Source organism: Podarcis pityusensis (genome assembly GCF_964106645.2).
Source record: "Podarcis pityusensis genome assembly, chromosome: 17".
Classification (NCBI taxonomy): domain Eukaryota; kingdom Metazoa; phylum Chordata; class Lepidosauria; order Squamata; family Lacertidae; genus Podarcis; species Podarcis pityusensis.
The window spans coordinates 11568960-11584537 of NC_138042.1; the positions used below are offsets into that span (position 1 = coordinate 11568960).

The 15578-nt window shown below is 44.5% G+C and overlaps 1 protein-coding gene across 2 annotated transcripts in view; it reads right to left on the reverse strand.

Moving 5' to 3' along the window:
- LOC308466683 (ovostatin-like) overlaps positions 1-14820 on the reverse strand; it is a 54485-nt gene extending 39665 nt beyond the window's left edge. The window contains exons 1-10 of one of the 2 annotated variants that reach the window (XM_080987701.1): positions 14715-14820; positions 13760-13943; positions 11107-11263; positions 9918-9970; positions 8785-8805; positions 7055-7223; positions 5647-5731; positions 3764-3875; positions 604-718; positions 367-476 (exon numbers count right to left, since the gene is read on the reverse strand). In XM_080987701.1, the coding sequence (XP_080843827.1) occupies positions 367-476; positions 604-718; positions 3764-3875; positions 5647-5731; positions 7055-7223; positions 8785-8805; positions 9918-9970; positions 11107-11263; positions 13760-13943; positions 14715-14782 (1074 nt within the window). In that variant the 5' untranslated portion in view covers positions 14783-14820. Of the gene's footprint in view, positions 1-366; positions 477-603; positions 719-2133; positions 2270-3763; positions 3876-5646; positions 5732-7054; positions 7224-8784; positions 8806-9917; positions 9971-11106; positions 11264-13759; positions 13944-14714 lie in introns of those variants that run through there. The other variant, XM_080987702.1, reaches the window with a different exon arrangement.
- Between the last annotated feature and the right edge of the window lie 758 nt (positions 14821-15578).

Below are 15578 nucleotides of genomic sequence, written 5' to 3' on the forward strand. Positions count from 1 at the left end.
ATAGTTTTATTATTTTGGAAAACAAAAAATTCATAGTAAAAAGAAGCTCTCAGATTCACTTCAGATTTCATGAAATCTAGGGACAACCTGGGGATCTGTAGAACAGTCGTAATGTTTGTTACTAGTACAACTGGCTTTCCTCAGACTTTATTAGATATTTCCCCTGTGCAGATCTTTTTATGTCCCACCCTGCATTTACTTAAAACTTCCCTTCAGCTGAAATTTCAGTGACAAATGTGGTTTTGTTTCTCAGTTAGAAAGGCATTCCTTCAGTTTCACTGTTTCACTCCTAAAGGAGATGAAATTTAGTCACTTATCTCTAGGTATAGGCATTTAGCCTGCGTCATACTCAGCTTCTCATTTTACCTGACCACAATAGGGGATCCCCCTTTTATAGTCCCGGTCCATATTCTGAAATGTCACAGTCCCCAGTATCCGAGAAACTGAAATGTAGGCTGAACGTTCACTCTGTATCCCTGTGCAAGAGTCCAAGAACAAACATAATTAGCTTACTAATATGAAATAAACTATGCAAAATAGTTTCATGCCTGCTGTTTATTTATCTTCCCAGCAGTCTCTTTTTGATTACGTGGAAGGGGTTACCTGTTCCTTTCTCAGTGACGATGGCTTTCACATCTAGGTTCATCCAGTACCCTGAACGATTAAGCTCAAAAGTCTTGGAACTGAAGACATGGGCAAGGCAGCCATCTTTGCCCAGCTGAAAAAGAGGAGGGGTAAGGATTAAAATTAATTGGTGTTGCTGAGGAGGAATTAAAGAACCTTTTATTGAGGGTGAAAGAGGAGAGCGCAAAGTATGGTCTGAAGCTCAACATCAAAAAAACGAAGATCATGGCCACTGGTCCCATCACCTCCTGGCAAATAGAAGGGGAAGAAATGGAGGCAGTGAGAGATTTTACTTTCTTGGGCTCCATGATCACTGCAGATGGTGACAGCAGCCACGAAATTAAAAGACGCCTGCTTCTGGGGAGAAAAGCAATGACAAACCTAGACAGCATCTTAAAAAGTAGAGACATCACCTTGCCAACAAAGGTCCGTATAGTAAAAGCTATGGTTTTCCCAGTAGTGATGTATGGAAGTGAAAGCTGGACCATAAAGAAGGCTGATCGCCGAAGAATTGATGCTTTTGAATTATGGTGCTGGAGGAGACTCTTGAGAGTCCCATGGACTGCAAGAAGATCAAACCTCTCCATTCTGAAGGAAATCAGCCCTGAGTGCTCACTGGAAGGACAGATCCTGAAGCAGAGGCTCCAATACTTTGGCCACCTCATGAGAAGAGAAGACTCCCTGGAAAAGACCCTGATGTTGGGACAGATTGAGGGCACAAGGAGAAGGGGACGACAGAGGACGAGATGGTTGGACAGTGTCCTCGAAGCTATCAGCATGAGTTTGACCAAACTGCAGGAGGCAGTGGAAGACAGGGGTGCCTGGCGTGCTCTGGTCCAGGGGGTCACGAAGAGTCGGACACGACTAAACAACTAAACAACAACAACAACAAAAAAAAAATCTGGCCCAGTGCCATTGATGACAATAGAAACAGCTTCCAAGAAGCCACTGTGTTTTAATGCATGCCAGATGTCTGAATATGATTCAGGGTGCCCACCTACTTAGGTTGATATTCGCTATTGATCTCATGGAGCCATGCCCAGTCCTTGCAGCATCCCTAAGAGAGCTGAGTTTGAAGGCAACATGTTGCCCCTCCATTTCCCGTGGACCAGCTCCAAGTATTGTTTCCCATGTGTGCTTTTGCTTAAATTATCCAATATCCATTTGGAAGATTTTGGCAGGAGTGGCTATAGCCCTGTTCACACAGCTATAGCCCTGCTAGAACTGCTTCCATGCCTTCAATGGAAGATCTGAAAGGTGCCCATGGACAGCTTCAAAGGCCCTGCAGACATGATTCAATTCTCTCGCCCATGTTCAGTTGGCTCATTGAGAAAATTTGACTGCATGCCCTATCCTTTGCTCCTAAGTTGCTCAAGCCAAGGCAGCCCTAAAAAAAGCATCTTCCTCTTCATGTAGTATCCAATGTATGCTGGAAATTGCTTCTGGAAGCCCACCATTAATAAATTAGAGAAGTTTCAGAGGTCTTTAAATCAATACAAGCCAACTTTCCTTATCTTTGCAGCTTTCTCTCCCAGATTTCTTTCCCTTCTGAGATTCCCCTGGGCTGCTCCTTCCCACAACCCTCATGCCCATGTCTGGCCCTTTGGCCTCCTGACATCTCAGACATGTATTCTCATAGGTCCCTAATTGTTCTGTCACAGCATCTCTTGATCCTACTGTCTGCCCTTCTCTCCTCTCCGGGATTCTGGGGAAGCTCAGCCAATAACAGCTTTCAGGCCATTAGAGTGCTTTAACCAATACTGCCTATACCCAATAACCAATTACTGACTATACCCAATTACTGCCTATGCCCAATACTGCCTATAACCAAAGAAGCCTATACCCAATAAGCTTCAGACTGAACTTGGTGACTTATCACACCATTACTCCACAAGGAAGAATACAGTAGGAAAATGATCCCACTCCACAAATCCCCAGTCTACTGGTTTCCATGGCCCTGGCTTTGTGCTGTGACCCAGATACTTATTCATACAGGAAGGAACTCAAAATTATTGGGGCTCTGTAGACCAATGAGGTGAGCTGTAGTTAATTCTAGAATGTAGCAATAAATGAAAAGCAAAAATGAGCACCAAGCAATGGCTCCTTATTCTTATGTCCCCACATGCCCCCCGTTTTATGAACCATTTTTGTTTTGTTCAGATTTGTAGAGGCAATGTTAGAGCTGACATCCGACAGACTGGAAAAGGGGGGAGGCTAGCTCAGCTGATTAATGTGGTGCGGGGGCATACGAAGTGGGGGGCGGAGGGGACGGTCCAACCCAGGTGCCACTCTGGGGGGGTGTGACAAGATGGCCCCTGCCTCCCCCCAGCTGTAGAGCGGCCAAGGGGACGCACAGTCAGTATGGATGCCACATGTGCGCACTCCATACAGGATGTCACACATGCGCAGTCTGTATGGGATGCCGCACATGTGCAATCCGTACAGGATGCTGCTCGCATGGCAGCCCATACAGATGCTCATATGGAAGGCGTGTGCACGGCAGCCCATATGGAGTGTGCATGTGCAGCAGCCCATACAGACGCCACATAAGTGGTGCTCATATTGACTGTGTGCGCCCTCGGCCGCTCTACAGCTGGGGGGAGGCAGGGGCCATCTTGTCACCCCCCTGAGTGGCACCCCGTACGAGATGCCGCACATGCGCACTTTGTATGGTCATCGTGGGTTCACCCCGCCCCTCGGCATCCCACCTTGGGTGCCAGAGAGGATTCCTCCGCCACTGGTGTGGTGCTGATAATGCCAAGGTTGCGGGCTTGATATCTGCATATTCCTGCACTGCAGGGGGTTGGACTAGATGACCCTTGTGGTCCCTTCCAACTCTACAATTCTGTGATTCTCTATGATCTGTCTCCTGGCAGCAAGTCTGTACACAGCTCCATCCCTATCCATTACATGAAGGCAGGATAAGTACTGTGGATATTACACTGGGCTGAGGTCTGCGGAGTATAATTCAAAGGATTGGACGATGCAGCACTTTTGACTTCATTGCAAACTGGACTGCATCATTATTTGTGGAATAAATTTTTCTGACTGTGCAAAAAGGCCTAATGGGAAAGGAAAACAGGAGAAGACAATGGAGGGAGAAGAAGGACAGAAAATGATAAGGAACTATGTATCTTACTTCTTTATTAACAGATTCACAGACAGGGTCCCTCTTGCAAGTTCCATAAAAATTGAGATTTCTGCACACACTGAGCTGAGCTTTCCCCTCAACTGGCTGCCCATACGTATACCTAGAAGGGAAAGAAGCATACAGTATTTGAGAATAGATGGCCTAGACGTAAGAGCTAGAAATACAGAAAGGACTACAGATTCACAGATGCATTTGAAATGTGTTTCCTCTGACAAATGCACCTGGTGAGTTTTGCATTCAGCCTCAGCAAATGTCAGCTGCCTTTGCATGCTGACATAATTTTTTTAGGCATCAGCTGATTCCTTACATAACCTTCCTTAAAGTGGTGGCTGTTAACATTTTGACTTGGTGGGGCTGCAATTTTTAACCTTGCCATTTCCATCGCAATATGACCTGTGCATCATTTATTTATGAAAGGGTGCCATTACTCATGTGCAGAGTACCATTGTCTCCTCCTCGCTGAAAAAGCATCAATTATTCTCTGCACATCTATGGACACAGGAAGACTTTCCATGTAAGGGGTTGGGGGCAAGTATGATTTTCAGACAAGATTGCCTCCAAACTGCATACAGTGGTGCCTCGCAAGACGAAATTAATTCGTTCCGCGAGTTTTGTCATCTTGCGATTTTTTTTCGTCTTGCGAAGCACGGTGTCGGGAAAGTTTTGGAAAAGCTTCAAAAATCACCAAAGTCTTTAAAAACCTCAAAAAAGGCTACCACACCGCGTTCTATGAGTTGCTCCTCGAAGTCAAGTCCAACTGTATTAACGGTGTTAAGAAAAAGGAAACAAACTTGCAAGACGTTTCCGTCTTGCGAAGCAAGCCCATAGGGAAAATCGTCTTGCGAAGCAGCTCAAAAAACAAAAAACCCTTTCGTCTAGCGAGTTTTTTGTCTTGCGAGGCATTCGTCTTGCGAGGTACCACTGTATTTAGAACTTAAGCCATACCACGACATAAGTTTTTGAATTCATGCACTGTTTATACCTACACATCAATCACTAAAAAATTAACGCAAATACTTTTAGAATGCGAAGGAGAAAGGCTTCCTGTCGCACGTGTTTTCTCTCCACCACAAAATTTATTTAACTATTCAATTAACCCAAAACATCTTTTTCTCTAAATGGAGAAAACAATGGAAGCAGAAGGTGGGATACTGAGTTTGCACATACCCCTTCAATATATATATAAAATATTATTTATATGCTGCCCACTCTGGGCAGCTTCCAACAGAATATTAAAAACACGATAAAACATCAAACATTAAAAACTTTTCCAAACAAAGCATTCCACCAACAGGCAAATAAATAAATGTTTCATTTGAGTACATCAGAGCATAGCAGAACATATTTTCCATGCATATCTCAGTCTTAAAAATGTGAATAATCATTATCAGCTGCTGCTATGTCTGAGCTTTGGGAGAAGATCTCCCAGGTTTGGGGAAAGATGTGGAGTCATATCCAGATAGGTACAGAGACCAAGCTTTTCGTTTTCAAAACTCACAAAAAAGCAAGCTATAAATAATACTAACAGCATTTTCTTTCACCCCTCTCCATTCAAGTTATTCTGAACTCAAGCTAGGGAAGGGGTCTGTTGGAAGCAGAGCCATCGATACCTTCTGAAAAAATGCTCTGGATTTGCATGTGGCTCAGACTTAGTTTACTTACCTGACTCCACCCCACAGTTGCTGCAGCTTTTAATGAGTGAATGGAGGGAACTACGTGTGGGACAGGAAAGAGTACATGGCTTTGAGACTGTAAGTAGGGAATTTTTAATAATTGCCTGGCATTTTCAAAGGTAGTGTTGTGCCTTAGCCCCAGTAGATCAGCCTCCACCACTAAAAACGTCTACTTCAGCCATTGGGCCCAATACTTACGAGCCGCACACCTTCACAACGAAATCTGGATTCTCCACAGAGACTGTTTTCGGTGCACTGATAGTGATGTCATACAGTGGTAATACTGAAGAGTGAAAAAGACACAGTCAAACATATATTCCAGAGAAACAGTTTGCGATTTTGAACACTTTGGCACGTTGGTGTAGCATGGGGGGGGGGGCGTGAGGGGGCCATGGCCCTGGGCACATTTTTTTGAGGGGGCACGACTAGGCACCCCCATGACAGGCTCTCTCATTGGAGAGAGCATGCAAGGGAGTTGCAGAGACAATTTCCTCTCACGATGGCCCAACGCTGCAGCTCCACTCCTGGGTCAGGTCAGACCTGGGGGCAGAGAGGAGGAAAGTCGATGGCTGCTTCACCGCCCCCCTCTTCGGCTGCACTGTGGCGCATGAATGTGCCCCCCTTGCAAGCTGAGCTGCTGCAGGCTCCCTCCATGTGCTGTTCCTCATGTGCGCACACACACACCCCAGGGCACTATTCGTACAGGTATATGCTCCACCAGTGATTTGGCATGTGTGTGAGGCAAAGTTTGAGGCTTGTCTGGTCAGCCTTTTCCTCAACTGACCCACCTTTTGAGACAGACCATCTTCACACTTCCCAGATGATTATCAGCACTGAGGATTATTATTATTTAAAATATATTTTATACTGCTTTAAAATGGGAAAACCTTCTAAAGGTAATTTATGTCATTTGCCCTGAGAATCGTCTAAGAGAATGGTGATACTATTATAAGGAAACGGCATCGTAAACAAACGGTTGACTCTCACTGAACGATTTGTTTTACCATTTCATTTCGTAATTGCATTTTAGGTGGTTTACTAAAATGTCAGGTTTATTTAATAGGTTTGTTTACCAGCAAATACATACAACTCCAGCTTTGACAAGTATGTGTTTGCCTTTGAACATTTTGTGTGTTGTATGTGGCTTTTCTGAAAATCCAAGTTGCTACATTTTTATAAGTAAAGGTAAAGGGACCCCTGACCATTAGGTCCAGTTGTGACCGACTCTGGGGTTGCGGCGCTCATCTTGCTTTATTGGCCAAGGGAGCCGGCGTACAGCTTCCGGGTCATGTGGGCAGCATGACTAAGCCACTTCTGGCGAACCAGAGCAGCGCACGAAAACGCCGTTTACCTTCCCACCAGAGCGGTACCTATTTATCTACTTGAACTTTGACGTGCTTTCGAACTGCTAGGTTGGCAGGAGCAGGGACTGAGCAATGGGAGCTCACCCCGTTGCGGGGATTTGAACCGCCGACCTTCTGATCAGCAAGCCCTAGGCTCTGTGGTTTAACATTTTTATACCAGGCCAGAAAATTAAGGACCTTCATCTTCCAGCAAGTCCTAATTGTTTTCTGAACCTTAGAAAATAACAGGTACATATGTTTACCATATTCCTTGACAGAGAATATATGGGAGGTCTTAGCTCCCGATTGACTCTGCACGATGATTTCATAGTCTCCCAGAATTGGCTCCGAAATTATTGAGAATGAGAGCTGAACAATAGAGATCTCAGACGTTACGTTTCTCCACTGGAATATCTGGTTCCTCTGGGGATCCTAGAAGCACAGAATAAAGGCACATTAAGGCAAGAAGCCAAAGACTCAACTCAGGTTGCTTAGTTTCAGGAGGAACTAGATTAGCAGTCAGCAGGTAGCAGTGAACACCAGCCCAAATCTGAAGGCTATCAACATAGAGGCAAAAAAAATGTTTGTGAGGAAGCCAACAGTTGACAGGACTGACTGTCCCTGCCCTCTACTTCCTCTAGGTCAGGGGTCAGCAAACTTTTGTGGGGGGCTGGACTATATTTTTGGGGGGGAAATAATGAACAAATTCCTATGCCCCACAAATAACCCAGAGATGCATTTTAAATAAAAGCACACATTCTACTCATGTAAAAACACGCTGATTCCCAGACTGTCTGTGGGCCAGATTTAGAAGGCGATTGGGCCAGATTTAGAAGGTGATTGGGCCAGATCCTCTGGGCCTTAGTTTGCCTACCCATGCTCTAGGTCTCCTTCTCTGCCAGATATTTCCCAAGCAGCCTCAAATTACATCGGGGCACCTGTAATCTCTGTTCCACCCTACGCATTGCCATGCGTGTCCTTGGAGCTGCTCTCTGTCACAGGCTCTCCTTGCTCACTAAAGCATGTTTCTTCTTCAGCATTCAACCATTCCTCCCTCCATTCTTCCTCTTCCTCAGCGCCCCACCACCAATCCTAGGGCTCTGAGTGTTCCTCCTCTGCAGCTTCCCTTGGGGGTTCCCCAGCTGGTACCCCCACCACTCCTCATCATCTAGCCAGTCCCTGACAGGGGATGCTAGCCTGGGGCATTGCACAGGAGCCAGCCCTGGCACCAAGTACCTTCTCTTCTTCTCCTCCTAAACCCTCATCCTAGTCCTTTGCCTCTCACACAAAGATAGATGTGGATTGTGCCTTAAGCCCAGCCAAACTGCACTTTTCCTTTTCCTCACAGAAGTTGTTTGCCAATTGCTTTGTTCCCTGGTGCAGCTGAATATTACAAATAATCACATAAACTTAATCAGTTTCAAGCACAATAGAGTTATGAGTCTGAGTAGTCTGGTTGAGACTCACCCATCTCCTGGATCCAGCAAGTGTTAAATATAAGCTACCCATCACCTGGGTGATGGGCCATTAAGAGAACAAAGAAAAGAAGGCTCTGTGCTAGACAACAAATGAGTGGCACCTTTCTCCACCTCTTAGATAGGAGAACAAAGCCTGAGTTTCTGAGCAGAGTTTGCTGTGATGATGCAAAGCAGTGAGCAGAGGTTCAGAGAGCAATGTCTGAGTTCTGTTTGAATCCAAGGCTGTGGCTAAGGGAGAAGCAAGACCCTTTGGGGGTGTTGAAGCTGTGAACCCCTTGTATACATGTGTAAATAAGCCATCTATCATAAAGACACCACAATCTCTACTGTGCCTCATTTCCAAAAGGAAACATGAATCCTGGGTAAGCATGCCTGGAGCCCCTGGAATCTCACACTGCTCAGAGACTGGGGTGCAACAATACAGTACAATGCAATACAATACAATACAATACAATACAATACAATACAATACAATACAATACAGATAAGCATCTTTTAAAAACAAAGACTCTTACCTGAATGGTGACCAAAGGATACTGAAAGAGATGAATGTGAAGAGAATGTTAGTGTTTGAAAAATATTTTAAATGTCAACAACTTTTCAGAGTTGAGCATCAAAACTCCTAATCAACAAGTGTTTAAAGGGATGATTTGAACCCTGAATGAAAAATAGTGCAGTTTTGCTCTGTTAAATATATGAGGCAGCATAGTTTATATCCCAGTGATGGTGGAACAAAATAAGGGAATATGTTTCAGGCAATGAGCAAGATTAGAAACAAGCCTTCTTTTAGTATTTGCAGCCAAAACGCTGTGATATTGTGCATTTTGTGCATATGGATGAACAAAAATATATCAGGTGAGTATGCTTGCTAGCAGACAGCCATAGACAGTTCTCCTGTCCTTCAAGGCAGACTGCCTTTTCCCCAATGAATGGCCAAACCTGAGGACATCATTAATCAGAACAGAGGTAAAAGAAATTCTAGATTTTCACAAATTAGCCTGTCTGCATTGGTAACATGTCTTAAACTATTGTTGTCTGCGTATGTTGTAGATTTGCTGCTTTGATAAATTTGCAAAGAATGCAGATAATTGCTGTTAAAACAGCTGCTAAGGCTGCTATACGTTTTAAATGGATAACTAAAACGTCATCGTATCCCTTTGTTCCATGGCTAAACTTTCCATTCCATCTACCACAAGTTTAATTTATTTACTGACTTTCCAACAATGACCAGAGTTGCTTCATTTCCTAGAAAGAGTATTCAGAATAATTCACAGACACAATAGATATGTTCAATCCATTTGCAGGAACCTTAGTGGAGAACATTAGCTTTTAACTTCAAAGCAAAAATGCTGCATGTGTGCGAAGCACTTATTAGTAGGCCAAATTGCATAGACAGCTTCTTTGAAACTGTTTACTTTTGTCTGATTCAATCTCATTTGGAGTTACGTGCATAGACTACTATTTAGGAGCAGACCAAGCAAACACCAAACCAAAAAGTTTTGCCTCAGACTCTGTGTGCTTATTTGGGTGTTAAGCTATTGTTATGGGTTGTGCATCTGCTTTTTTTAAAGCTGATGAGATGGTTCACAAAGACTTTAATATAAACCAGGAGCTTTTTGGAAATTCTTCCTCCTGACCATATACTTACAGTTTGAGGATCAGGTTGAAAACGCGTATTTAGAGAAACAATTCGGAAGAGCACTGTGGAAGGGGAAAGGAAAAGACTCTGAGAGAAATTCACTTGCTTTCCCGCTAGCTAACAGCAAGTTTTTATCATTCTGGGAAACGGCAATCCAGGGGGAAAAAGAGATCAATTTGGACATGAAAAACCTGCATTCAAATTCCACCTCAGCCATACAGTAAAGGCTGGCTCAGATTACCAGTTCTATTCACCATGGTTTGTGAAGTGGGTTGAGTTTGAAATCTGGGTTATTATACCTAATACCTAAGTAGTTTAGCCTTTCTAGGTTTCCTCCTTGCATTCCCAACCCAGTATACAGCCTGTACTAATCTGTTGCAGCAGTGGTGGACTTGGGGCTCTAAAATTTCCGCAGCACCCTGTATGATGCTAAAATTCAGTGCTCCTCCCTCTGCCTCTTGCCCTCCGTTCTATAGGATTGTGGTGGTGCTAAGTTGTGCCACATGGGTCACACTAACCTAACACTGCCTCTGGTAGCAGATTTATGGACATTTCAGCAGTCAGACCACGTTTGAGTACATTTCCAAGCACAATTCAAAGTGTTGGGGCTGACCTTGAAAACCCTAAACGGCCTCGGTCCAGTATACCTGAAGGAGCATCTCCATCCCCATCAGTCATCCCGGACACTGAGGTCCAGCTCCGAGGGCCTTCTGACAATTCCCTCACTGCAAGAAGTGAGGTTACGGGGAACCAGGCAGAGGGCCTTCTCGGTAGTGGCACCCGCCCTGTGGAAAGCCCTCCCACCAGATGTCAAGGAAATAAACAACTACCTGACTTTTAGAAAACATCTGAAGGCAGCCCTGTTTAGGGAAGTTTTTAATGTTTGATGTTTTATCATGTTTTTATTATGTTGGGAGTTGCCCAGAGTGGCTAGGGAGGCCCAGCCAAATGAGCAGGGTATAAGTAAATATGATGATGATGATGATGATGTGGTATCCATAATTCCCCCCTCCACAAATTTGTCCCAGAAAAAGTAGTGTCTTGGCTTTCCAGACCAGGGTCTGCTGCTGAACACGCAGTTCTTGCCACAATTCCCCATATTTACAGCATTTAGACTATTCATGATGAGTCTGGGAAGGGCTGCAAAACACTTTTTACACATTGCTGTAGAAGAGATAATGCCATGACCATCACTTACCTTCCTGTCCAGGTTTGTAGATGGGTTTGTCAGTCTGAACAAAAACAACGCTGCCTTTGTTCTGTATGGCCAAAACCCTCCTCTCTGTCACATTGACCGTGGCGCCTTTGACAGAGATGGTGATGTAAGCCACAGGGTTGGAACTGGCCTCAGGGACCTGTGAGGGAAGAAACCAAGCGATACAACAATAGACCTGTAAATGTGTGGTGGTTTGCCACCATTTTCTCCAAAGGATTCTAGCACCTGTAGTTGCCTTCCCTGCATCTCACAGCTACATGGCTTACCTGTCTGGTAAACATATGTGATAGAACAGATAATACACTTGATGTTAGCCAAAGTAAGTTCTTATCAGTTTAATATTGGATATGTTATCTATTTGGGGACTTAATTCCCCCCATGCTGCCTTGTGGAACAGATGGGGCTCATCAGCCTGGGAAGTTAGCCTGTCTAGGAGAAGGAAAACTGATCCTAAACATCGCCTGCCTTGCGGGATATCTTTGGGAGCTGGAATGGAATGGAGTTGGATGCTGCCTTGAACACCTCCCTCCGGCAACTTCTGCAGCCAGGCTGGAGCCAAACGTATTACTCTGCTTTCCTTGGGACCTTATCAGCAAAGGTCAAGAGGGGGTCTGGTTGTCTGGGCAGCCCAGGACCTCCATACACACTGCCCAGGCTGGTGCCCCAGAGAGATCACTTCAGAAGAAGAGTTTGGATTTGACATCCTGCTTTATCACTACCCGAAGGAGTCTCAAAGTGGCTAACATTCTCCTTTCCCTTTCTCCCCAACAACAAACACTCTGTGAGGTGAGTGGGGCTGAGATACTTCAAAGAAGTGTGACTAGCCCAAGGTCACCCAGCAGCTCCATGTGGAGGACCGGGGACGCGAACCCGGTTCACCAGGTTACGAGCCTACCGCTCTTAACCACTACACCACACTAACGCAGCAAAAACAACACAGGAGGCAGCAGTTGTTACGAGTTGCTGGTCTCTGCAACCACAGCAGGTGCTGTGATTCTCCAGCAGTTTGACTTTGAAAAATGTCAACAGGAATGCATGAGTTGTCCAATTAAAAGCACAATTCTATTTGCACTGTATTTTGTTAGCTACAAGATAGATAATGCTCTGAAATTGGCAGACTGACCAACTTAACTGGCTGCCCTGTTTCTGATGGTAGGATGATGGCGAAGTAACAGGTGAGAGTTGGGAAGTTGTCAGTTAAGCAGTCCCTGATAGGGACCTTCATTTAGTAGTGTGAGGCCTCCCGCCTCTGCACTATGTCTGCCATAGGAAGATGAGAATATTTTGAATAACGACCTATTCCAAAGGGTTCTTGCAAAGACAGCATTTAAAATGCTTCCCATGCATTCTCAGCTAATAATTATTTTATTGTTATAAGACTCCCCTTCTCATCCCAGAACCTCTCTTCTAATTCCTGTGTGCCAGATGCCAAACTTAGCAAAGTGCTTAAAACACAGGCCAAGCCATTCAGGAAATCACCTAGAGAGATGGGCCATTAAAAGAGGGGGGAAAGAGGTGGTGGACCGATTATTTATGTATTATATCTATTGATTTTGGGACGCAGGTGGCGCTGTGGGTTAAACCACAGAGCCTAGGACTTGCTGATCAGAAGGTGGTGGTTCAAATCCCCGCGACGGGGTGAGCTCCCGTTGCTCGGTCCCTGCTCCTGCCAACCTAGCAGTTTGAAAGCAAGTCAAAGTGCAAGTAGATAAATAGGTACCACTCCGGCGGGAAGGTAAATGGCGTTTCCGTGCACTGCTCTGGTTCGCCAGAAGCGGCTTAGTCATGCTGGCCACATGACCCAGAAGCTGTACGCCGGCCCCCTCTGCCAATAAAGCGAGATGAGCGCCACAACCCCAGAGTCGGCCACGACTGGACCTAATGGTCAGGGGTCCCTTTACCTTTACCTATTTATTTATTTATTTATTTATTTATTATATTTAGATACCACCCCTCATCAAAAGATCTCAGGATCGTTCACAGAATAAAAATAAGGCAAGAAGGTAAAGGATATGCCAGCCAGGAGGTGGGTGGAGCCGCGCTCCGGGCTCTGGGTAGTTAGCAGAAGATAATGCCAGAGTTTTTAGGAGAGAGTTCCAGAAGGGTAGTTTGCCCAATGTGAGTGGGGGGGGGGAGGTGCCAGTGTCAAAACACTGCAAACTGAAGAGGGGGTGAGGATCAGAGCACGATGTGGGCTAGCAACTTGTCTCCAAAGCGGCTGGAATGGGAGAAACAGAATTTGCTTGAAAGTCATTGCTTGGAACCCCTCCATCGTAAGCTGAGGTTGTATATGTGTGTAAATAAACCATATATCATAATGACACCACAGCTTCTGCTGTGCCTCATTTCCAAAAGGGAATGCGAACCATGAGTAAGCATCTGGAACACCTGGAATCTCGCACCGCTTGGAGATTGGAGGGGGGGCAGGTAACAATATTTTCTGCTCTTTCACAGGCCTCCTTTCCCTTCTTGCTCCTCTTCCCTATCCTATTTTGTAATTTCAACATCCTTACAGGGTTGGGCTAGATGTCCCTTGGTGTCCCTTCCACCTCTACAAGTCTATGGTGGTCCCCTTTCCCTTTTCCCTCTCCGTTTATGTCTCTTTCTAATTGTCACGGAGGCAAGAAATACTTACCACAAAGTAGCTGCATTTGAAGAAGTTTTCCCTTTGCACAACTTCTTGGAAAACAGTTACATTACGCCTCTCATATTCCAGAAAGACATTCAGGTTTACAGTCTCATTGAGGTTGAGAAGTTGCACACAGGCTGTATTTGCAGAGCCACTCTGCAGTACTGAAGGCACTACTAGGACATACTGCCTGTGAAATCCCAAAAGAGCAGCTGTATTAGTTCGTACCAGCAAAAGCAACTCACAGCACATGAAAAGCTCATCCTTTAGCTATTTGGCAGAAAGCCTGCTTTCAGCTGCATGAGGAAAGTTGCTATGCCGTTAGGCAATACTGGCCAAGAAGAACTATGCGTTAATTATAAAATTCAATACTTTATTATTCACAGACAATTAGGAACAAATGTAATCTGGTTCATTCAGGCTACTGCACCTTTAATACCTGTACAGGTAAGGGAATTTTGTCAAGTGAAACTTGTCAAGAAGGAGACATTCTGTACAACTGCTGGCCACTTGACACTAACGAAAGCTTGACAACACTTTGACATAAAATCCTGCTGTTCTTATTGCAATCATTGGTATGTTTTAAACAGATTTTATACATGTATATCTATAATGTATATAGTTTTAGTTTTATCAGTGCTTCATAGTATTTTTCTACCTTCTTGTTTTTATCTGTAAGCTGTCTTTCCATTGGGGGAAAGGCGGGGCATAAGTCAATAATATATATATATTAAAACTCCCTACAGTTAGACTTTCACACCTTGCTCTTATTAACCCTGCCCTGTTAATAATATCTGGAGAAAAGTTATGATGACTCTCTATTCATCTTAGCTGGAAATGTCAGCCTGACCAAAGGCCTGGAAGTTCATAAACATCAGATAACAGTGGCATTGTGCTAAACAAAGAAGCTAATCACAGTCAACTAATAAATATTATAAGAAGAATGCTGGTTATAACTTACAACGTTGCCTCCTGTGCAGCACCAAAATGGAATATGAGAATACCCAGAACAAACTGCAGCCCCAACATGGCCCTGAATGATTTGAGAGCTGGAGCTCTGTTGAGGATGACCACAATGTTGCAATCTCCACAATGGAAAAGCGAGTTCTGCCTTTGTCTCCCTGGCTGCGTTTGGAGCCCAGAGCTTTATAAACCCAGCAAGGACATGTGAAAGAGCCATACGTCCACCCCCTGACACTCCTCAGAACCTATCAGAAAAAAGGTGAACTTTCTGCCACCCAGCTGTATCTGGTTGTGGCTATCTAAATATCTTCTGTGACCTAGTACAGGGAAATTGGGCCATCCTCCTCAATCTGATGCAAGAAAGTAAAAAATAACAAAGCCAGAAAAAGCCTGTCGTGGTTACTTGATTTTGCATTGGCAATCCCTGGCCTCCAGTTCTGAAGGCATTTATGGAGTCTTAAAAGCTACTTGTCAGAGGTTGATCTGAAGAGTTTATCTCATTTGTTGTTCATTTTTGTTGTATCGGAAATCTTGGCACAGTGACATTACATAACAGGGCCATTTTGTGACGTCCGTGTGATGTGAGCAGTGCCGGATTTACGTATAAGCGAGACAAGCTATAGCTTAGGGCTTCACTGTCTTGGGGCCCCCAAAAAAATTTAAAGGAAAAAATACTGGATGTACATTTCCAAAATATAAGATAAAAAGCAAATAAAACAAAACCTATATACAGCAACAGTGTTTTGTGTTGTGTAGGCTCCTATGATGTAAGTAATGGGCCCTGCCTGCTAGCCTGCTCCCTAAAATGTCACTGGTTTGCTCATTTCTATATACAGGGTGCCTACATTCTGCATGTGCAAAT